At 38.1% G+C, this 25,548-nt stretch overlaps 1 protein-coding gene across 1 annotated transcript in view; it reads right to left on the reverse strand.

Moving 5' to 3' along the window:
- PEX7 (peroxisomal biogenesis factor 7) overlaps positions 1-23,672 on the reverse strand; it is a 44,392-nt gene extending 20,720 nt beyond the window's left edge. The window contains exons 1-8 of the mRNA XM_080616056.1: positions 23,524-23,672; positions 22,264-22,321; positions 20,617-20,767; positions 16,273-16,350; positions 15,861-15,969; positions 6,790-6,896; positions 6,282-6,395; positions 2,050-2,105 (exon numbers count right to left, since the gene is read on the reverse strand). Coding sequence (XP_080472182.1) covers positions 2,050-2,105; positions 6,282-6,395; positions 6,790-6,896; positions 15,861-15,969; positions 16,273-16,350; positions 20,617-20,767; positions 22,264-22,321; positions 23,524-23,644 — 794 coding nt within the window. The 5' untranslated portion in view covers positions 23,645-23,672. The remainder of the gene's footprint in view (positions 1-2,049; positions 2,106-6,281; positions 6,396-6,789; positions 6,897-15,860; positions 15,970-16,272; positions 16,351-20,616; positions 20,768-22,263; positions 22,322-23,523) is intronic.
- Between the last annotated feature and the right edge of the window lie 1,876 nt (positions 23,673-25,548).

Raw genomic sequence — 25,548 nt, forward strand, 5'->3', positions numbered from 1 at the left:
ACAGCACAGGATATGTGGTACAGGTACAACATGGTCATCATTTTATATCCTTTAAAATAGATCTGAAGTGTTGTCATTACAAATTTCCTCCATTATACAGATTATTTTGCTTGTGCCTCCTTTTCCAGAGACTTTCACCTGGCCTTCTCTGTTGTTTGTTCACTCATACAAAACATACCAAGTCCAGCAACTAACAGTTTTAAAAAACTAAAATCTGTACTTCATCTCTTCAACCCCACCCTCTACCCCTAGTGACAAGAAGTAATTGTTTGGAATGAAAAGTGATGCCTAGTGTGGCATTCTGTGAAAAGATTCCCAAGCTCTGCATTTAGAGATACCTTGGTATATGAGCTAGGAGCTCTCCTCATGTTTACTGACAGCTTCCACATATGAAAATGTCAGAGCTGAAATTGCAATAGATTTCGGTACATGCATCAGCATGCTGATTATTAGTCTTATTGCTCATACAAGGCCACTGGAAGAAATTAATTGTCACTTTTTATTTTAGACCTAGAAGACTTTTGAAAAACGGTACTCTGCAAACCAGCTGGCATTGCATCAGGAAAGCATGCTAACTAAGATCCCTTAGATATCCCTAAGATAAATAACCTTTCACAGACCACTGTGCAATATTCTGAGAAGAGTGTTTTGAACATAAATAAAATTAAGCACTTTATGTAAGACAGAATGCTGGTAGCAGTCTAGAAAGTTATACACACATGAACATCACAGCACTTACACTGTCAGGCTGCTAGCACCAACCACAACAGTGGATATCACTAGCAAGGTACTCCCTTTATTACAGTAAGCAAAAGAGAACAGATCTCCCAGATGGACCCACCATGACCCCCATTCCCATGAAGTGGCAGCAGGAGCTCCCTGCAGCCTAGGACCTGAAAGGCAACATCCCCTCTAGTGCTGTTGAGGGTAGGACTCACATATGCTCACAGCAACTGTCTTCCTGTGGAATGCGACCACTGTCACTGTACACTTTCAACCAGTCCACACCATCTATAGCAGAGCTTCAGATCCCCTTTGCACCGCTGCATGTTTCTGTTAGCTGCATTCTGGGTGCTGCAACCAAGAGGTTGGATGAAAACAGAGTTTTCCAGCTATACTGCTCTTCCACTAAGACTTTTGAAAGTATACAAAATTCCTACAGTGATGCAACTTAATATGATGTTATGGCACAAAATTATATAGATTTATGATTTAAAAATATTTACAGACAATGAGAGTTAGCAACATTTTCCTTACAAAACAGAATCTTTCCGTGTCTGGTCAGACCACCTAGGACACAACCAGAAGTTACACTAATTGGGATGATTTGGGCAAGTGGGATAACTTGTGGAGGCAAGAAGGCTTCTCCCCTTTGTAAATGTCCTGCCTAGTATATTCAGTCCATGTTATAAAATTAAAAAGCAGATTTAAGAATGTGATCGAAATATTCAGGAATGTACTTCATAGTGCATTGACTTATGACACTGTGAATCTTAAAAAAGTCCTTATATGAAGTCAAACTTCTTTAGGACTTAAAACAGCTTTAAATCAGCTGTACTATAAAATCCTCAGCAGTATTAGATATACCGGACAGCCAGGGGAACTTGCAGAAGTACTGGAAGAACTTCAGCATACACACTGTGAACAATACTAAATCTTCCTCAGATACTGGTAGGACAAAAAACTTTGTTCATGAAAAGCTTAAATAAAAATATGTCAAGGAAATATAAGAAGTCACCCACCTACATTTATTTAAGAGGTTATTACCTTCTTACAGACACTATCACAGCAGGATACAACTAAACTCAGCAGAATGATGTGAAAAGGATTACAGAAAGCATCTGTCATAGCAGGTATCATTCAGAAGAGTTAGTGAGCTAGCCTTTAAGTGAAGAACCAATGCATTTTCAACGTAGCTTATGAAGAGAGAAAACACTCGATAGCAACATTAACTGCAATTCAGTATGTCCACTCTAAAACTGTTCTCTATTGTAAACCACATTAAAACAGATTATCTTTCCATTTTTATCCAATCAGAAGTTACCGTACCTCACAGTAAAATCATAGGAGCAAGAGGCCAGTAAGGTTGCATGGAATGGTGAAAACTGCAAGAAAACAAAACAGAACAACTTTTAAAGTAAAACAATGTGAACATATACAGTCTTAATATAAACTTACCAAAGTTTAACTATTTAAACTGTCTTGGTAGGTACCACATCATGCTGCAACAAAACAGACTACATCAACAAATTTCCCTGCTATGCTTCTAATTACAACGAATGCTCTATGGGACCCTGGTTTGGTTTGATTTCATTACAGCAGTGCCAAACAACCCTTTTGCAAAGTTAAGAAGTTTTAGGATAGTCATATAAACAGCTATTAAATTCTGCCTTTGGCTGACAAGCTGAGTATCATCTTATTATATGAAGTGAGTTTCAGAAAAGCTACGTCAGCAGTTTATTATTTTCAGAGAGAGAAAACTTGTGCCATACTACAGAGAATGTAAGCTATATTACTGTCATCAGTTCCATGTCCTAAAATTCTGAAATTATTTACAGAGATGGGAAAATTGGAGATATGTTGAAAAACTGAAAGCAATATAACATCACTTCATAATTTTCTCCTCTCCTGCAGGGCATTTTATGGGACACGCTCTTCTGTGGACTCTTGCAGACAGGTCTAAGAACTGCAGCAATAAGGATGCAGTTACGCAAAACCTGTTCACCTTGGCTCCAGCTTTTTGGCAACCTTCAGTTTCCACCTATTTTAAGGTCTGTATTTCTCAACAGGAAATAACGACGTAACTTCAGTTTGAAATGCAGGTCCCCCAGGTCATGGTTCACATGTAAGATTTTTCCTGCAAGACTTTCTCCACTACTCACAGCTACTACAAAGTCAAAAGTTAAGCCTGGGCTAGTGCCATAACTGTTCAAGTTGCCAAGAGAGCTGTGTTTGTTGCTGCCTGCTGAACTCTGTTGACAGAGTTCTCTTTACTATAACAGAATTGAAGGATGTGCATGCTTGAACTTTAACATCCTCAGATTTCCTAAAAATTTTCTAGAGGAAAAAAAAAGAAAAAGCCAAAACATCTTTTTCTTCTGCACCTCAGAAGAGAGAAAGAGGTCTGATGTGCAACAAAAACCAATGGCAGACTTCCCACATGCCACCTTTGCATTTTTGTCCACATAGTTTCAGATGAAACAAAAACATCTTGTCAAAGCCTAAAAGTTTTGTCATTAACCTTAAGTATCCTAGAAACTTATCTAAGCAAACTCTATCTAAATACTTAGCAGTATTTCAACACATAAGTTGAAAGAATTTGTGTTAAGTCTTTCTGCTACAAAGACAGTATTTTAAAATTCTGTTCCACTGAACTGTAAGATTCTACAATTCTATCAACTTAACAGTTGTATATAAACAGAAGAGATGAACATCCAACATTTCATAGATCATTCATCTAAATATCCTTTTAAGTAAACTCAAAAACCAAAACTACATTTCAGTATAAGACATTGAAGCCAGATAAGATATGAGACAGCCAAAAGCACCAATGTCAAAATCTCCTGGGAAGGACTCCAGATGACCTCAGTATGCTGATAATGCCCTGTTCTGCAGTGGAAGACCACAAGAAATCTGAAGGAACCCTGACAGCATCATGGTGGGTAGAATTCCTTGACAGCTTTGGATATGAAAATCCATGCAACCCCAACCAAGTGAACAGAATATAAATGACAGACCACTGAAGAGTGTGATTTCATGGTTGGCTTAAGCTAATTTAAGAGTGCACTGCTGCCAAGACTTGTGGCTTTCCCTTTCCACTTCAGGCTGTGTGCTCCTGTTCCCCTCCTTTGTGTCAGGGCTTACAATGATGCAGTTGAGTCACAAACTGAGACAGCTTAGTGATTGAGGCAGAAATTAGTCACTTTTAGAAACAGGATTTTCAGTCAGAGCAATCAGATGGGCCAGCTTGCTACACAGCTTTCTAATTGCTACCATCTGCACAATGTAAAGGAAGGGACATCAGTAGGGACAGCTGCCCCTATTTAGGCAGAATCCAGGTCTCCATTTAGTATGACTGCGAATTACACCACACAAGAGTAGATATGCTGCACCACTTCTAAGTGCTGGGCCACATTCTCATATCTCATGTTCACAGGGACCATGTCTATCTTGAAATGGAAGCATAAAATCCTGCTAAGATAGAAGTCATGTACTCTCACATACCTCTCCATTGCACACATAAGCACATATAGCCACCCCACCACTTCCTTAAACCCACTTAGTGAACTGATCTCAGAGGTTGGTTCAAAGAAATTCTACTGCTGGCCAACTCCTAATAATAATAATTTCAAGGCACTTTAAAAAAACAGGGAGCATGATAAAATGGAAACTCAGACAACACAATATAAGAATACAAAAATACCCTACCTGGTTAGGCCAACAGCCTTCGAGACCAGTGCTCTATGTTTACATAGCATCTTTGGTATTTTAGTTTGTACAAATCACCTCTGATCCTCTCACTAGATGACACTGAAAAGAGTCAGGCTGTGTCTTCTCCTTTACGACAATTATTCATACACAGTGACAAGATCCTCCCTAAGCCTTTTCCATGCTAAACAAATCCAGCTCTCAGCCTCTCCTGGTAGGACACAGGCTCCAGTCTCTTATTCTTCTTTGTGGCCCTTTGTTGCATTTACTCCAGTATGTCTGTGTTTCTCTTGTACTGGGAAGCCCAGAACTGGATGCAGCACTCCACATGTGGTTTTACTGGTGCAGTGAGTAGGGCGGAAGGATCACCTCCCTCAGCCTGCTGGCACACTCTTCCTAATGCAACCCAGGATAACAGGGAGTAGAGAAATTAGAGATGCTATCCCTGTCTAGCTCTTCTAGTATGTTTATTGACCAGCTGCTATTCATGAACCTGATGACACTGCCTGCCTATGCACCCTTCTTGTGCTGAGAGCTAATTCAAGAAGTCTACAATCTGATGTGTAAAAGAAGTACTTCCATCTGTTTGCAAATCCACCTACTAGTTTCATCAAGTGTCCTTTAGTCCTATTATCACAGGTTATGCTGAATAACAATTCTATATTCACTTTCTCCATTTCATCATGAAAACAAGATGCTATGAATCCCTTAGTGGCAGAGCTGTTTTTCAAAGATACCACTAACTGTCAAAGAGTAAGAATGTGATAGTCTGTACTGATTCATACTGCATTGATTCATCTGTCTTAATGGCTGTCAAATTGGGAGTCACAAAATAATCTTGTTTAAAAAACAAACTGAAACAAAAACAACTGAAACTAAATGTTTTTCTGCTGAGAAGAACATTTCACAGAGCCAGGTCAGAGCATGCTCATGCAGGAATTAAAGTACAGAAAAAGACTGGACAGCTACTACCAGCAGGGATAGCAGGCAAGGGTAGTGGCGATAAAGAGGAGCAGGAGCTTCTTAGGCTGTTTGGCCACAAACAGGATTTGTGATATGGAACTACTCCCTACAGCCACACCTTTTTCTGACAAATTACAACCTAAGCACAGTAACTTTTAAAGTTGTTAGAAACACATAAAAAATTCCAAGGGCATGTGAAGCAAAATACCGACCCAGGGTAATTTTTTTCTGTCATTTCAGTCTTCCTAGAAAATATTATTAAACATACCTGTTCCTGAAAGCCTCTAAACGGATCACATATTATCTGACTAATCAAAAAAAATAATAAGGGCTGATTAATATGAAAATAAAAAAGTAATCATGCATCTAGAATAAATTCTTATCAGTGGTTAATTTAGTTAATAGTCAGATCCAGAATGACCAGCTGTAGCCTTTCACGTACAAAGTTTCAAAAACTCTTTGAACATATTAACACTTTCCTTGTGCTCACAAAACTACATATTCACTAGTTCTTTACCTTCCCTTATGTGAATATTGACCTTTTGTATGGAGAGAAAAAGGCGCAGCACCATTGAAAGAAATAAATAAGGGAAGGTATTTTCCCTCTCCCAAATCTCCCTTGTAACTTAGCTCTCAAGCTCTTGAACACTCCTCATGGATAATATATTGACTTTGAAGACGTCATTTACTCCAAAATCGCAGCAAACTGCTAAACATAAAAATGTTTTACAGTGCTAAACTGAAGGTTTCCAAGAACACTCACCATAGCACCTAAAATCTTCAACACCTGTTGGGGTTTTTCTCCTAGTTATTAGATAATGTATTACTGCTTTCCACAAAAAAAGTGTAACAATTCAGTGGCCGTCAATGGGGAATAAAATACAACTTACTTTTACTCTTCTGATAGCATACGTATGACCAAGCAACATGAACACTGGTTGCCGGATGTTCCGCAAATCCCAGCCTTTCAAGCTACAGTCAACTGCACCAGTTACCAGCAAGTTCTGATGAGTTGATAAAACACAGATATATCAGGAAAATTTAATTATTAAATTGCAGTGAAGCATGTGTTGGCTATAAAAGTTAGGTAAATCAAACATTAGAAATTAATAAATCATAAATGAGGTCTCCACGATGTAAATTAAAAGAGAACACAGAAATACAAACTGTTTCTCCACTATGGACTATTCTGTCCACTATACAAAAGAATAATCAAAATCAATTGGGCCATATATCTGTTAGAACAATGCTCTTCTGAAGATGTAGTGGTGAATGAGAGCAATAAAGCAACTAGACATATTTTTATAAAAATAAGATGCATTAATTTTGCAGTATAAACCCCTCCTATTTAATGAGAGTGGTTCAATTAGGAAAACAGTTGGATGAACAGGTTTATACCTCATCATATTTGCACCAGTCACAGCTCAAAATCTCAGCCTGGTGGGCTGGTATCACAAGTTTGACTCGTGGGGCTTTCACGTCCCAAACTCTTACAGTCTGGTCCCCTGAAACAAAAAGAAATTCATTCAACATTGTTGAATCAGTTACAGGATACAGTTAATTCACTAGTACTTAGTAGTCAACTGCTTCTTAGCTGTATGAAATACAAACTACTATATGAAAACACTCATGCCAAATAAAGCAAGCACATTAGAGGCTCAGAGGCCAGATTGATGTACAAAAGGAATCAGAACTTACTATTGCTCTTTCATTAGGAAAAACCCAAATAAACAAAACAAAACCAAACACTTCATTTTGTTATTAATGTTTTTATTATTTTCTAAAGTCCGATTTGATTAAAAGGACATGAGGTAAAATGCTTACATGACTTTCAATTAAAGCAGGAGCTTAAGGTCCATCTAAAAAAGGACTTAGAAAACCAGACTCATGAAAAAACTTTCTCTGCAAGCCAGCTGAGAAAATGTGCTTTTGGTAGACAGAAAAGTGAGTAGTATTAAAATGCAACTTAGCTGCAGATTCTTTCAACTAAAGGAAAATTTAAGTCACATTACCTGTACTCCTCATGTACAAAACCTACACAGTTACTCTCACAATTGAAATATTGGAAGATAAAGTAATTCTTGCTGTAACTGTTACACATATTAAAGGCAATGTCTGCTTTAACCTCAGATCACATACATACACCCGCATATGTGCACGCACAAACTCAAAGGTTTTCAGAGAGCTATGAATGGTGTCCAGCTTAACTTAAGGCTGCAAATCACTTGAGCCTCCCTTTACCTTCAGTCAGAAATTTGTCTTCTACTCCTAAAGAACTTTAGCATTTGTGTATACCCTTCTAACAAATCCAGTTCATAATGGCTTATAAAGACCTGGAAAACTGCATCAGCTGACAAGACAACCATGCTTTTCACTTTTTTTAATAGGGGTTCTCTCATTAACCTTGAATATTTAGCTCTGTATCAGCAAAACCTGATTCTGCAGCTCATTTGTTTACAGAGAGATAAAATTAATTAAGTTCATGATTATGTCTATGTTCAATCAAGAGACAAAAAAAGATCACTAGAAGCTATATCCAAACATCCCTGAAATTACTATTATTTCTTTACCAGTAACACTTCTGAAAATCCTCAAATTAGTTATCATCAATAATAGAAATTTCATGCTGTTTAGATACAAGCATTTTGATGGTTTTAGTGCCCAGTTGGTCACTGACCTTAAAATATACAGCTGGGCACCAAAATCATACCTCTTTTCAAGAAACTGGCTACAGTTCAAACAAAACCATCCCTAGAATCACAACAACATTCCTATTCCTACAGACCCTGTAGACTTTGCAGAAAGACCTAAAATGTTTTTCAATTTTTAATACAAAAATTAAGCTAGAAAGTGCTTGGTTCCACTATATGACACAAAACTGGCCTTATGACTGTGGTACTAGACAGATCACAGGAAGCTTTGCTCTGATGGTTGGTTGGCTTTTCCTCAGACTCCACAATGCAAGAGATACTGTACACTTGGTGGGTAAATTCCCTATCTGTGCAGTGGGACCAACACATGATTTCTGATGGTTTTCACTCCCCTCCCCTATTTTAATACTGCCAAGAGCAAGACTGCTGCTCAGAATAGTATGTACAGCACTCCTGACAGTAACACCCTGCAGTCAGCTGAAGCCCCAAACATCACTACGGTGCTTATAAAAACAGGGTGACATATGGAGAGGAAGAAACATGACCAGCAGGGTCTTGGCAGAAGAAAAAAAAAAGCCAGTACACCCATCCACCCACCATTAGTCCAACTAATCTGCTTGCCTGCAGAGGACAGATTTCAGTTTGAGCCTTAAGTCCATCTGAAATATTATAATGGACTTCTTAAAAAGCTTTTATTTTAATTTCATCAGATAACATAGATTTGAAGGGGAAATGCATATTTCACTGCAGACAAGATCATTTTTTCCCAAGCACATAAATGTACAAATCCAGGTGAACTGGAATTGACTGCTACAGAGATGGACCACAGTACCATTAAGAGAGCCAAAAACATTTGGAAAAGTCAGTTACTCTGCCAATAACAATTTTGACACTAAAGATACAATTGCCCCAATTATTTCTTTTCTAATAGAAAATGCTGATGCCCAGGAAAAAGAGTTATTTTCCCTTTCTTTTTTTCTTTGAAAATGCTAGACTTAGCTGTTATTAATTCTGGCTGGCACTATTGGTGGAATGTTTTTAATGGAGTAACATAACATGCAAGCGAACCTTTCTGTGAATAGAACAGATTGAATTAAAGCCACAGGCAAATCAAGTTTTTCTGTTTAAGTGGAAAAACCAGATTAATAACCAAAAAAAAAAAAAAGGGGGGGGGGGGAACCCCAGTGTAATCGTGACATATTTCATATTTTGACAACCCTTTTTTTTTTTTTTTTTTTACCTCAAACATCTTTCCATGGCCTCACAATATATGTATTTTTTCACATTTCATTTCAATGAAAAACGCTATTAAACACTTTGGAATCTCCACATTTCTATGATTCCTTCAAATCTGCATTACAAAGGATACATTTCTTCCATATGGTAAAGCAGAAGTAGGACAATAATAGACAGTATAAGTAAAGCACACCTAGTACAATCATATTCACTAACAGCTACTTCCAGTTGGCATCCCAAAGTAAGCAACCACAAAAGTGGCCAACATTTCCCCCACAAAATACTTCTATTTTTGTAGGAAGCAATTTCTCTATGGCAACAGATTTTTGCTGGTCTGTTAGATAATTATGATTCCAGATTTGTTTGTATATTGTACTTGCTTTCTTTCATTTTAATGAATATTTGTGAAATCTTGGACGAACCAACAGAACTACACAATACATACTCATCTATTCAAAATTTTGAAAGAGATGCTAATCTACAAGTACATCACCCCATACATGGGATAAAGACTGCTAATGTGAATGACAATGCATGACAGTGAAAAGATACAGTTTATTTAAGATTTAAATTTCACGTAGGTTTTATACTGGCTTTTTACACACAGACATATTTTACCCAAATCCATAAATCATAATCTTCTAAATCCTTTGACAACAACCACCTAAGTCATCACTGTCAGACACTGCAGATGTAAAACATTAAGTGTAAACAAATAGCTAGATATTTGGAAGATTAATAAAAGTCCAAGAAACCTTAAACATCATCTGAAGGCAAAAAAGAAAGAAAAAGGCAAGAAAGAAAGTACTGGTAGTTTAAAGTTTTATTAAAAAAAAATATATATATATATCTTTTTTGGGGTGTGGTGTATTTTTTTTTTCCTGGGGGGGGCAGTGTTTGGTTGTTGGGATTTTTTTAATTCGAAAGCAAGAAATCTGATCTGACACTGTTCTCAAATCGAGAGAAAAAGAATAACAAACTAATAACGTATCTTCAATTTACTGTAGGAAAAGAATTCAGCATAAAAGGCAAGTATGGCATATATGGTGTTACATCACAGAATCATAGAATGGTGTAGGTTGGAAAGGACCTTCAAGATCATCTAGTTCCAACCCCCTGTCAAAGGCAGGGACATCTTCCACTAGACCAGGCTGCTCAAAGCCCCATCCAACCCAGCCTTGAACACTTTCAGGAATGCGGCATCCACATCTTCTCTGGGCAACCTGTGCCAGTGTCTCACCACCCTCATTGAGATGAACTTCTTCCTAATGCCTAATCTAAATCTTCCCTCTTTTAGTTTAAAGCCATTACCCCTTGCCCTATCACTACATTGGCCTTTTAAAAAGTCAAAGAAACCTCCATTAAATTACTTCTGTAGTCTCACTGAATGCTTACAAGTTAACATTACTTGCTTACTTGTATGTATTTTTTAAAAACTAAACCAGATGGAATGATTTAGCTGGGTTCAAATAGAAAATCTGTGGAACAACAAAGAGCAGAAGCAAAATCTTATGACTCTCAAAACCAACCTTTTTAGACATGTTAAAATGATCATGCTGCCCATTCCTATCTTAGATAGTTGTCCTGGTTTTGTCTGGAATATATTAACTTTCTGCACAGCAGCTGGACCATGTTTTAGATTTAGAAGGAGAATAATGTTGGTGACACACTGATGTTTTAGTGTAAGCACTGCTCAGCAACAACTAAGTCAAGGACTTTCAGCTTCTTATGCTGCTGTACCAGCAAGGGAGCTGGTGATACACAAGAAGTTGGGAAGGGACAGAGAAGGGACAGCTGACCCCAACTGAACGAAGGGATATTCCATGCCATATGACATTATGCTCAGCATATAAAGCTGGGGGAAGAAGGAGGAAGGGAGGACATTCAGAGTGATAGAGTTAGTCTTCCCGAGTAACCATTACATGTGATGAAGCCCTGCTGTCCTGGGGATGGCCTGAACACCTCTCTGCTCATGGGAAGTGGTGAATGAATTCCTTGTTTTGCTTTGCTTATGTGCATAGCTTTTACTTTATTATGAAACTGTCTATCTCACAACAAAACCCCATGAGTTTTCTCACTTTTACTCTTCTAATCCTCTTCCCCATGCCAGTGTGGGGGGAGTGAGTGAGCAGCTGTGTGGGAATCAGTTGCCAGCTGGGATTTAACCACAATAGTATAAGCGAACCTAGAACAGGATTAACAAAGCTCATGAGATTCCACACAAAGAGACAGATATAGAGTGACACAAATAGAGTGACACAATAGATTACTGAAATCATCCAAAAAGACTCCACTGAATGCAAAAAATCTATTTCCATGTAGCACAACCTAGATACCAAGTAAATGTAATTACCAGTGGAAACATAGTTTCCAACTGGTATTTTTTCAGTTTCATACAAAATGCTGTAGAGATAAAAATCAAAAGAGCTTTAAGTTATTTCACAGAAGGGCTCTATTGAATCTTTTTATGGAGAAAGTGAATTGTTAAAAAAAAAGAAAAAAAGGCAGTAAAAACTTTTATTTCAGTGTTTTCCAAGATGGTTAACCATAAATCTTGGGACAAAGTTTTTATTTCAAAATTGACCTTACTTATGACTTATTATTAATCTATTCTTCAGCAAATAGCAATATTGGCTAGATACCCAACTCTAACTCAAACGACCCAAAACATATTAATTCAGTGTGAAAAAAAGTGTTACTGTACTTTCCTTCTCAACACTAAACGATTATTTTGCAAAATGAGATTATAATATAAAATAGTGTAACCTGAAAGTGTTTTATATTCTAGCATGTCCTGCATACAATACTTTGCTATGGTTAGCACACATTATAAATTGAGGCCCAAATTCATTTCCTGAGAAATATTTCAGCTTGCACTTTAGAGGTTGATTTAGTAAAGCTCACTGAGCACAAGACTCAGATTAATTCAATTCTGTGTTGGTATGTCTTGAAGCAATAGATTGCAAATGAGAACACCCACCTTACTTCAATACATAGATTGGACACAACAAAATAAGCAAGCAAAATAAGCAAGTAAATTATATTTTCACGGCTCCCAGTATGAACAGCAGTTTAGCTATACTGCAACAAAACACAGTAACTCTGTAGTCAGCTTGCTATCTAGATGCTTGATTTGTAGAACAAGGTAACATGCAGTAAATTGAAGCCTCTTATTCTTTTATCCCTTGAGGAACTGGATTCAAAAAATGACCAACTTTTGCAAAGCCTTGACACTTTACCATGATGGCATTTCTTTTAGTACATTCAACAGGTAAACAGCTAGGAAAGAACTTGCAAGAAGCAAAGAGTGGACTAACTCCACACACAAACTAATGGAATATAAGCCTCAAGCAGTGTTTTGGAACTCATGACAAACCATGGCAGAACAGAAAATTATTTCCTTCAGTTTTTTAGGAACCTGAACACAAACATCTTTGGAACTACTTGCCTGCAAGCTCCACTCCCCAACAGCCCCTTGTTTTGCCCTGTGCTGCTTCTGAAGCAGGAATATAAGCTGAAGCTTGAGGAAGCTGAAGACAAAGACACAACAACCCCAAATGTCCACATGTAAAATACTTCTTTATTGAGGAGCTGCACTGAGAACTATTCCTTTCCAACTAATTCAGTAACCATACGCTGCATAGATGTACACCTTTCCCAGCTCATTACTTCACGCAAACAAATTTGTTCATTTTTAGTCTTCTTTCATAGTTTGGATCCCAAACACAGAAAGGCGTGCCAAGACTACATGCCAGCCTGTGTTATGAAACTACAAGCTTGACAACCCCGTAACTACACACATTTGTCACTAAGAGACCAGTAGGGAAAAAGACAAACTTTTTAAAAGGCAATGCACTATGCCAGGGCTGGCAATAGAACAGAACATGAGAAAACCTGTATTTTTAAATTTTAACCTTAAAACCTAGCACTGTATGCAAGGGCTTCCAAAGAGCGGAGGTTAGATTTATGAGTTAATTTGTAAACCAGCACATCTATAGTTCTCAAACACTTTCATCAACATAACAAAAATTTCTCAGAAATGATCACACCTTGTTGTAGCATAAGTAATTTTATTTTTTTCTGCCCTGGGCCTTCAATTTGAAAAAAAAAATCAGTCTTTGAGCAGAGAATGCAATTAGTTAATCTAAATACTGATGATTATAGACATTATCTCACAGATTTAAGAAATGCTTCTTTCCCTTATTCATGATTTAAGATGTTATGAAAACTATGTATCTGCCCTGATCAGTAAACTTTAGGAGTGTAGTAATGTTTTTAAAGTGAATGCAGCATTAAAACTGAGATCCCAGCAGCTAAGATAAAAGGTAGCATTTGGTCTAAATCTGGGCTTTGCTGAATCCAAACCATTTATATTTTCATTTGCCAATGTCATATCTGTATCAAAACGTACTACAGTTATGCCAGTAAAGGTAAAACGGCATTAATTATTTCCCACTGTTAAATTTGAAGGGCAATAAAAATACTTGATACTATAAAGGACAGTTTCCTTATAAACCACAGGACCAGGCAAGACCTCTGCAGTTACAGCGAATCATCGAGCAGAACTGATTTACATTTGATTATACAGTAACTTTGTGTGCATTTGGCACTTTCTTTATGCACCTCTCACCAATTTGTTCTCTTGAGTTTAAAAAAAAAAAAAAAAAAAAAAAAAAATAGAGAGGGAGAGACCTTCTGGGCAAATGACACAATGACTCATTAAACCCTTTTAGCCATGAAGATGCTGTTAAACGTTTATGTCACTTCTTTAATGACATTTTCTACATCAGTGTTTCTTCAGTGTAAGGCAGACATTTAACAGGGCTCTGGTTTGGTGCCGCACGTACACCTGAACATCTTGCTTATCTTATCAGTTCAGAAATTGTTGCTGACATCACAATAGCAGTTATTTACATACACAGAATTAAGTTTTTTCTGTTACTATTAACTCCCAATTTCAAACAAAAGAAAATGGTAAGCCATTTACTTGCTTTCTGAAAATATAAATGACTGCATGTGAAGACAACAGCATTTTAAAATACCTCATGCATCCCTGTAAATGTTAACGGAAGTGTGTTAGATACTGAATGAAAGCTAATTTAACTCAAGCATCAGACATATTTATCTTCTCTAATTCAACTGTATTTTACTGTCCACTGCAGACAAACCTAGTTTTCCTAATGATACAAAATAACTACCCTTAGTATCAAATTATTTTTCAACTGCTCTATATTGCAGTATATTCTAATTTTCTTCACTCATATTCTTTTTCTAATCCTACAATAGTCTGAGAAAAAGTCATATCCCAAAAGCAAATATTTAACCTTACTAGCTTCATGCAAAAGTTGTCTAGGCACATAATGGTCCTTCTGAGCAGCTATTCTACTGTGGCTTGCAGTTGTGTTTGGTTTTATGTTTTCAGTGTTCACAAACTAATTATCTAAGTGGAAATTAAACTTCTGCTGGCATCTATGTGGATTCAAATAATGGCAGTAAAAGGGCAGGGGTGGGGCATGCAAAAGGTTCCTAAATCTCCTTCTCTCTTTCTTACCTTATTTAAAATAAAAAGTAAAAAAAAGTGCCTGCTTTACTTAAATTTACTTAAATCACAAGCATTTCAAGACCAACATTTTTTCCAATCTATGGCTAACAACACACCTAACTTATTTTACTAACACACTCAAAACTGAAAATGCTGCAACATGAAACAGTTCATTTCTGGTCTAAAGTGCTAAGACTTTATACTATTAAGATATGAGCAAGTACATGATTGTGAGTAGGAATGTGTGATGTAGGATGACAGAAAGGGAAAAGAAAGGGCAAGAAAGAGAGAGAACACACACACACACACACACACACTAAACATAAAGTAGCACAGCCTCCTTCAAAAAGGGAATGTTTCAACATCCTTCAACAACACCCTTCAAAAAGATTTTGTTTTAAAAGGGCTAAAAGAACCAAAAGAAGTGAAAGGAAATACAAAGTCTCCCTTCAGACACATTTTCAGTTACTAACTTTCAAGACAAAGGCTTGAAATCAGAGAAATTTAAGCCACTGGAGCTAATCTACCAGTATTTGAATTAAGGTAGTGTCTTACTATCCTTCTACTTCCCAAGCAAGCTCTATGGCTCACAGCACCCACCACCCAGTTAAGCCAGCAGTTAGGCTCCAGATCTCATTCCAGTTGTCCTTGTCTCTCTGGATTAGGAACAGTGTTTGGACGCTTGAGGAAATTTGAACAAAAAATGTAAGCCAGAAAACAGAATAAAATATATAACATGATTTAGTGGTCAATAACAAGAGTAAGGTGGATAGAAGAGAGCTATATAAAATACCAGACAGAAATTGTCACAAGGTCACTGAAATAACTGCTGGAAAACTGCTGATCCCTGTTTAAATGGCCAAGAGGATGATTTATAGATCAGAACAGAACCTACAAATCCAGCTGCAGCGATTCATTTATCTTGCCTTTTCCATTTTTATGTATGACACACACTACCATCTGCTGGACAAAGAGCCAAACTAATCCAATAACATACAAGGGTTTTTTTGTCGTGAGAACCCCTTTACTATCATGTTTACCTGAGGCAGACGCAAAACAACCTGGGATGTGTGGAGACCATATGGTGCTGTAAATGACACCTTCGTGGCCTTTAAAAGTGCATAATGACTTCCCCACAGCTGGATCCCACTGAATAAAGTAAAAAGAAAACTGTTGAGGCACACATTCAATAAAGAAAGGAAAAGGTTGCATACATAAAAGGTTTCATACATAAAAACTTTATGCAGAAAAGACTAAACGAACTTTTTACCATGTGTCATGAAAAGCATTTGTATATTTAAACTGGTATCAACTGAGGGATAAAGCAACGTATCAGTTAAACCAGAATTTCAGCCACAGTGTAAAAATAAAGAGGGAAAGTGAATCAATGCTGTTTCTTAACAGAAAGAACTCCCAGATCCAAACCAAATCACATTTTCCACCTCAACATACCAGCTTCGCTGTTTGATCCCATGAACCAGACACCACTAGCTGCTCTCCTCTAGTTTGGCTCCAGTCAACACTATATGCCTAGAAATGATATAACAGCCTAGTTTAGAAAGAGCATTAGAATACACATTTGAGATTCTAGTCAGCCAAAATTTCATGAACTAGACTTGGATTTACAGATTGTATCATAAACCAGCTAAGGAAACTACATCAGATAAGTACCACAAAACTTCCAACAATGCCATTTACCTGAACAAAAATTTAACTTAACATCCCAGCCTGACATTAAAGATACATATAGGCTCAGAAAAGTACCCAAAAAGGTGAAGATGGGCCAAAATAGAGAGGAGGGAGGAATTGTAACAAAATTCACATAGACCCACCATCACTGTAAGTTCCTACCACTTTAAAAAGCCGTAATTCAGACTGATCTCTTGTACTTGATCCAATTTATTCAAATATCTGGAATTTCTAGTTGCTAGCAGTGACATTTTCTCTCTCTTCAGAGCTGACTATGGAAGTTGACTTTGAGGTTTTAGCTAACAAGAAATGCTTTTTTTTTATGATATCTAATTCTCCTAAGAAATACATGTCATAAAATACTCCTGATTTTCATCTTCTCCAGGTTCTATGACACTCTTTTTTTACCATTCATCTCTTCAAACAAATAAAATAAAAAAATCAACTTCCTTTGTGACTAATCATTTCAGCTATTTAAAAATTGCTTTTCACTGTGTAGTTGAAATAAACTCCCTCTTCTCTGACAGTTTATTCTAATGCTGGTCCGCACCTTGACAGAGGATCTCTCCTTAACTGCTGATTTTTCAGCTCTGCTGCCTCAACCAAACAAATGCTCTAAGGTAGCTCTTCAAATTACTTCAAATCTTAAAGTCTCAAGACCATGTACAACTTCCATCATCAAATGCACCATACCTTTTATGTACATAATGGAAGCTGCATTCTATACTGTCTAGTTTCACTTCACACTAAAATGTCTCAATAAGCTGCAGTGGGACATGAATCATATCAGTCCTAAAGTGGATAAATATCAGCTGAAACAGTTCATTTGCTTCACCTCCTGACCCAAACAGACCCACCATGACACTTCTCAGAAATGTGGCCACTACCTACTAGTAGTAAGTGGCACTGCGCTCAACAGCTAGGCCAGTAATCACTGAGGGTTTGTACTCCAGCTGGGACAATCTAGTTGTAGCACAGCATTAGATCTAATTTGCAAGTCAAAATACTAGATGCTGTGTTTGTCTTGGATAGATGGAATTGTGCATCAAATAACAGCAACCCTGTCTTGAAGGTGACAATTTTTGGACCTGTGTCACCAGACAAGAAAGACAGAGGAAGCTGGACCAGAAAAAAAAATCCAGCAAAAGCCAAAGTCTTCTATGGGAAGCGTACTGTTATGAGAAAGAAAAACAAGGAATCATTTAGTTGTTCTGAGCATTTTCCTTCCTAAGAAATATTTCAATCCATGCTAGATCCAACTTAATCTAACTGTTTTTCATCTATTTGCTTATTTCCCATAAGTGGAAGGCAACCACTGCCCACAAACTGGATTTTCTACAACCTTCCTTTTTCATTTTACAATGTCGCACTTTCTATATACTGAAAGGCATATTGCTCTGGCACCAGTTTGTGCTAGCTCCCTTCCTTGGGGACCTTATAATCCAAATGTACAACAGATGTGGACAGTACCTTCACAAAAGCCAAATAACAAACTAAGAGCCAATTCTTCTGTTTGTTTTTCCAAACCATGCCTTTACCTCTTGGCTTTTCTACTTCTGTCAGATAACTACCAGTACTATAGCTCATTAAAACACTGTCCTTTTCAAACTGACTCCTCCTATTAAACTAATAACAAAGGAGACACACAAGTACCTGTTTACATTTTAAGAATGGAAGGCATCACAGTTCTCCAAAGTGGCACCCAAACTCCACATAAACATTAGCCTCTCTCCTTCCCCCTGAATCTGTCTTCACCTCTTAAGCTGTTGCTGTTTGGAAATGCCCCTAAATGTATCACTACATAATGCCTAATGCTTCTTCCATGCGATACTTAGTTCTCATACACCTCAACAGCCTTATGAAGTCAGCTCAGTTGAAGTGTTTGGCTCTTATTCGTGTCCAGGATCTCCCAGAAAGAAATAAGTTTAAGAAATATACACCCATGCCAGACAATTCACCCAGCCCTACATATCTGGGATGTATCAGATCTCCCGCACAGACAAGGCAAAGCACAATATGGCTTACACCTCACTCACAGGCTATCAGCACATAGATCTGTTGAACATGTGCTGTGACATGGATCTGCGTACATATCGCAGACATGGTCAGGACTGCCCAGCACTCTGCAGCTGCATCACAGGCAATGGAACCTGGGCAAATTTTCCTTCAGGCAAGAGTTACAAGCAGAGCAGACAACAGGCTAAGAAAAAGCAAGCACTGTTTTCCATTTGGCATGTGACAGGTGTGGCTAATGGAAAGAGAATGAAAACCAGAAGGTATGGAAAATCAAGACTTTTAAACTTCTTTGCTTTTCATGCTATCATCCAATATTTACAGATGCTTCAATAGCAGCTGTGTTGAGCAATTGGAAAAGCCTAGTAAGACAGAATAAACCTTCCCTGTTAATCTTCTAGTGCTTTATCTTCAATCATAAAATACATGATGAAAAAATATATAGAACCATAAAATAGTTCAAAAATAAATGCTTGGGCTCACTTTACAAGACAAATTTAATTCAAGCATTCTTTTGTCTCACATTTCAGTGAGACTTCATCAAAATGAAAGTAAATTAGATTAATTTATTCGTGAGATTCAGCAGTTGGTTAGTGCTGGAATAAAATTCATTGTCTTTTGATAATAAAGATGTGCTTTGAGATTAAAAATGCACACTCTTTTTGAGTGCAGACAATGACCTCATTAAGAAAACAAGAAACAGATCCCTGTCAGTTTTGCATTAGAAAAATTATAAAGTGCAGTGACAAAGTTGTCATTAGAAATGTCAGACAGGGATTAAGTATTAGGATGTTAATCATTCTAAAGAGCATTATCTGACCGTGTTTACCACAATCTATTAGGTATATTCCCCTGGGATCTATCCTCTTAATGTATGTTTATGAAGAGTTAATACAAACCTTTCACATCTCACAATAAACACTCAGCCCATGCTTCCTATACTGTCTTCCTAACTCATGGTTGAATGCATCCACCTCCCCATGCTACCTGCTGAATTAAGACTTGGACACAGAAACGTTTACTTCACAAACAACAGATGGTGTAGCAGAACAAAAATAAACTTATGGATAGAATTTCAAAAGACAAAAAAACTCCAACCAAATTTGTTATTATGCTTTGCCTACGTCATTCTGTTACTCCCATCAGCCTCTGAACACCATCAGAAAATAATGATCATAACTACAAATTCATCTCTCAAAATACTTTATTTACACAGTATATGTATTGAACCAAAGTAGCAAAATAACACAGAATTAAGGTACAGAAGACAGACTGCCATGTTACTGCAGTCTTTCGGAATACAAAACTGGATTTCCTCCATCATTTTTTATTGATTACACATCCACTAGATACTTTTATTAAGATTTATGTCATTTAGATTGCGTCAGCAACCCAGGCTGACTGCATCTAAAGTTCAAAGAGAGTGGAGAGTTAGAAGGAAAGCATGCGGGGAAAGAAAAAAAAAAAAAGTAGAAAAATCAAAATCACTTGAGAGAAGATAAATATACTAAAGCATAAATGTCCTGAAAAGATGTAAATACAATTATGAACATGAATATAACACTTTACCGATACTGCACTGCATAAAGAAACTATCAAACCAAGGCTAAAAAACTCACATGCTGTTCCAATATTTGACTACTGTTACTTGAGTAGGATCTCACAGGTCCTAGGATGGAAAATGATAAGCAGCTCCTAGGTACACCAGAAGTCCTAAGGATCTCCATTATGTTTACCACTCTATGTCCTCAGGGATAATACTGCTATATGGAAGGTTGGAATTAGATGATCTTAAGGTCCTTTCTAACCCTAACTGTTCTAAGATTCTATATACATCTGCTGTCCGATTTAGACTTATCCAATAATGCTCTCTAAATATCACAGAATGACTGCACTACTTTCATACATCACAGTGATTACTTTGCCTGTAAGAAACCACAAAAGCTGTATCTGAATATATTGGATTCATGTAATTAAGTGGTACCTACTACAGGGTATGAATGTATATATGAATATTTACAATAGACAATTTACTTTATATAGTAATTCAAATATTAGATTGTCCGTTACATTTTTCATGTTTGCCTGGTTTACCTCCTGAGAGTGCTCTTTATAGACTTGCAGCGGACCTTTGGCTTTAGCTGTATCCCAGATTTGCAGAGATCCATCTCCACTAGAAGTGATCAACACATGTTCATTATTCTCACTCCAAGTCACATCAAATAGGCCATCATTCCAGTCAAAACTAAATTGGAACAATAAAGACATTTTTGCGTGAGAAAGCATAACATTAAAGTCTAGACTAGTTACATGCAAATACAGTATTTCTTTAAGTCACCCTCTTTACCACCCTAAACAGCGTTTTTATATATTAGTTTCCAGTAAATCTCCTTACAAATAACTTGTCATAATGACAACTTATACAACTGTATGTCAGAATAGGCTGATTAAGTTAAAGCATAAATGAGCCAAGGACCTTCCACAAACAGAGAATTAAATCTGATTTCAGTCTGAAACTTGCCAAGCAGAGACAGACGTACCGCATGTCTCAGTCTGATCTATGGTTTCTCCAGGGTGTTGCTACAGAGGTAAGAGCTCTTTGTCTGTAACAACTGTGGTAAACAAAGAAATAAAACTGTGTTGGGAGAGCTCTATCCAATTGACAATGCCATTAGGAAGCTGAGTCACAACCAAAAACCAACAGAAAGACAGTCATGAACATATTAAAGATCTCTACATTCCCTTAAAAGTGCTTTCAACATGCCAACAATTTATCAGATGTGATCTGATACCATATATTAGTTGCTCTGCAACAACTATCACTGACCCTACTGTTATCTGATGGTAAATATGAATTTGTTTACCCCCTTTTCACAGAAGGTTCAGCCAAGCTCAGGTTAAACTTCATGGTACCCTGCAGTAATGATGAGGGAAAGGCACGCACACAGAATGTTTCAATAGAGAAAATGACACAGCTTATGGCTCAGGAAATTAAATAACTTTCTACCACAAAATAAGTGGAGTCACTGGAAACATAGAAATGAACAGTACTAAACCAGCGCACTTAGCATAACTAACAGGGTTAAAAACTTCAACGAGTCTTGCTTTATAATTAGGAATTAAAAACAGCTTCTCAGAATATGATTAACTATTTGTTAAGCATTTCTATTTCCGCCCTGTTAATCTAAACAATTGCTGTTTCAAAACTTTATTTAAAAAAAACTTTAGGGTTTAATACTTGACTGCTGTTGACCTAACCTCACTCCTCCTCCCACCCAAACCCAAATCAAACTCCTCTCAAACCCTTAAAGTATAGGATCTCCTAGGAAGGACCTCCATGACTTCACAGAGCTTTCAGTACATGTCAATCTTAAGTGCATAAACCTAGATGGCAATGTGCTCTTCCTAAAAGGCTAAAACTTTCTATTTCAAGGTAGGGCAGAGAGGCCATTTTTAATTTACACTGGCAGTTTTCTGTAAAATGCTTTATACTACGGAACGGGTGCAATCCGGATTACTTGCCATAACAAAATCTATGAAACGTAAACCTCTCGTTTGTATGTAAATACAAATAGAATCATATGTATGTAAATACAAAGACATGCATTCAGTAGATACTGCAGCATGGATACAATACTTCTTATCACTAACAATAACCCAAAATATTTGGGTTGCATCTTGTAGCCACAGGTACATAATAAGATTTTCTCTTGCAAAAACAAAACACAAAACCTATGTTACCTTCTGAGCAGAGCAATGCCAGCTTCATTTTGTTCCAGCACTGCCAGAGTCCCACAGCCTAAACCAGCAAAACAGAACAAAATATCACAACTAGTTCACTCATGCTAAAGGAAACTACTGTGGTTCTGAGGTAGCTCCAAAAAGCATCCGAACTTCAAGAGTCCAAACAATTAGCTGCATAAAAATAAACATCCTGTTGTCTCATGTTCTCTAAATAGTAATTCATTTACATCAGATTGGCTTTTGTTTTGTTTACTCCAGTATACCTGCAGGTGAGTTTGGAAAAGAAACAACTCACAGAGCACCTACGTGCATTTCCCCTACGAGCCTCACATTACAAACATACCAGCATGGAGTTCCTTTTCATCTTTTTTGGTAGCAGAGCAGACATAAAACTCTTTTTTTCTGCTGAATCTAATAATACAAACATGGTTCAACAGAAATGAAACAGTTCTGAGAAAACACACACGGGTACTGCTTTCTCATGTGACTGGGATATTGTCAAAGTCATTCCACACTTAGAAACTTATTTAAAATTATTGCTTTCAGCAGCAACACTCCCACTGGAAAATAAAAAAAAAAAAAATTAAAAAAAAAAAAAGAAAAATCATTGCTGAGAAAAGCTCTGCTTGCCTTTTCAATGGGACCATAGAGTCACAAAATCACAGAATGATGTGGTTTGGAAGAAACCTTCAAGATCATTTGGTTCCAACCCCCCCTGCCATGGGCAGGGACCCCTCACAGTAGACCATGCTGCCCAAGGCTCCGTCCAACCCGGCCTTAAACACTGGCAGCGACCGGACATCGCCAGGATTTGTCCGGACACTCAGTGACTGAGACTAAAGAGTTAAAATTTGAAGGATGAACTATTTTCATGACATTTCAGTCACACTGGATATGTCTCTACCACTGTATTTATTCTCGACCCTATTAAATTAGTATTCCCTGCGAGGATTTTGTAGGACTACCAACAAATCAGCAGGTCTGCGCTCTCCTCGGCCGGAGGACTCGCCGGGCTGGGCGGCTCAGTGGGAAGCACCGGCGGGCAGCCTGCTCCAACCTTAGCCCCAGCTCGGCTGCACCAGTGCGAGACAAAAGCAACGGGAAGAGAAATCCCCAAACGCTTTCACACACACCGACTGTCGATCAGGACACCCAAATTTCCAGCCACTAGCGAGCCCCCGTGACGACCAGCTACCGGACACCGACTTTAACACATACCCTCCCTCGGCCCCCCCGCCGCGGAAGCCCCGCCTGCACCTGCGATGCCGTAGTACTGCGCGGCGGCGCAAGCCACGCGTCCTGGCCAGTAGGGTGAGAACTCCACCGCGTAGCCGTGCAACCCCGGCAGCCGCAAAGCAGCACCAACCGCCGTACCCATGGTCCCCGGCCGGGCCTCCACGGAGCCCTGCCGCGCTCACGGCCCCGCCGGAAGCGCCCCGCCCGCAGGGCGGTGCTGAACATGCGGCGCCGGCGCCGCCATCTTTAGGGATGGCAAGCGGCGGCCCCGGCTGCAGAGGGTCACACTGCTGCTTCAGGGACCTCCCCGCCTGGCTTATTGGCGACTTGCTGCTGGCTCTGGGTGGCTGTCCCCTTCTACCGTGGCTGATGGGTCCCTCTGTGACCGACCATAGAGGTGGTGGCGGCCGTGGGCCTCGGTAGCTTACCTCTCCGTTGCAGTTTTGTCCTCTGATCGCCTTAGGGGAGAGCTGCAAACTTAGGAGGGCTACTGAGAAATTCATCACTTGGTACTCTTAGATTGTCATACAGCGTGATTTGCGATTAAGGTCACATGGCCCCGACCACTAGCCGGCAGTTTCTCATCATAAACCATTGTGCAAAATCACTCGTCTGGTGAGATGGAGATGACTTCCAAACTAGAGACATAATCCATTCTTTTGTATTTCAGCTGAGACATACATCTGCTTGTTGTGTGTACATCAGCTTGAACATGAGATGTCTCAATTATAAGTATGTATGTTACCTGTCATTTTCCTTATAAAAAACCATTGTAAGCTGTTTCATTCTCTAGTTTTTTGGATAGACCTGCATGTTTTATCTGCATATTTATGCATATCTTATGATACAACTGTGCTAAATGGAAGCCCTTTTATGAACAAACTCAAGATCTCTTACACCCATCAGAAATTCTGTTTAAGCCAGTGACAATTTTGGCTTTGAAAGGAAGCGGGTAGGGGGTGGTGCTCAGGCTTAGGAAACAAGTATTTCAGCAGTGCATCAGCTGCAGCTTTTATTACATTCTATCCTGCATATGCTTTACAGAACTTTAAAATACAACAATTATTCCAGTTGGACACAGACTACCCTAATTAGTTTTAGTGACCCACCCATAAGTGTAAAGATAAAAATGTAAAAGTACTATTTTACACATTAGGAAGGTACAGCAAAGGCACATTAGACTACTTACTCAAGGTTACGTCGTGGAGCTTGGAGGATATTTACATACTCTTGCTACTCAGGTTTATATTTAAAACTAAACCTTGGCTACAAAATCTACTGTAAAGCCACACAAATTGCTTAAATTGGCACTCAAATGCAGATCCTTTAATTAGGCAGTTCTTGATCTCATGGTAAAAATGAAAACAAATATGCTATCGAACAGTCCCCAGGATGTTAGAATCAAATCAATCCAAACCCACTGCAAGTGAAGCTCAATTTAGGGTATCGTTGGGATTATCACAGCAGCTCCCAAAGCCTCACAACTGGCAATTTATAGGCTTAATTTATTGACAGACACGATATGAGTTATTTTAACCCTGGGGCAATGGAACACCTTACGGAATTGGCTACTACAGGCCAAATTCCACTGATTTTAGCCTCTGTGGAATCTTTTTTTAATCAATGTATATTTTCAAAATCCAAATTTTTTGACAATTTTTAGAGAAAGTGGTTTTTTTTTAAAAGTAATTGCCCTTTGTGGCTGGGGTACCAGTAACAACATTTGGAAAGAATCATAGCCACTGTTGTGGTGCGGTAGGTTGATTTGGACATGGCCATTTGAGAGGTAGTGTTTGGGAGTCTCGTGCTTGATGGTAGTGTAAAGTCCAGTTGGTTTATGGACAATTTATTGGCGATAGATCTGAGTATTGTAAAGGTTTCAAGTCCATCTTCAAATCTAGTTGATCTTTTGTAATGAGTGAAATTCCACAAAGAGGTTACACAAACAGGAAGTTGTTCTTATCAGTGGCCCAGCTTTGTTTTAAAGACAGGTTAAAAAGAATTTTTGTAGACATCAAGATCAGGAAGTGGATGAAAGGTTACAAG

This window comes from Psittacula echo (assembly GCF_963264785.1).
Source record: "Psittacula echo genome assembly, chromosome: 4".
NCBI classification, from domain to species: Eukaryota; Metazoa; Chordata; class Aves; order Psittaciformes; family Psittacidae; genus Psittacula; species Psittacula echo.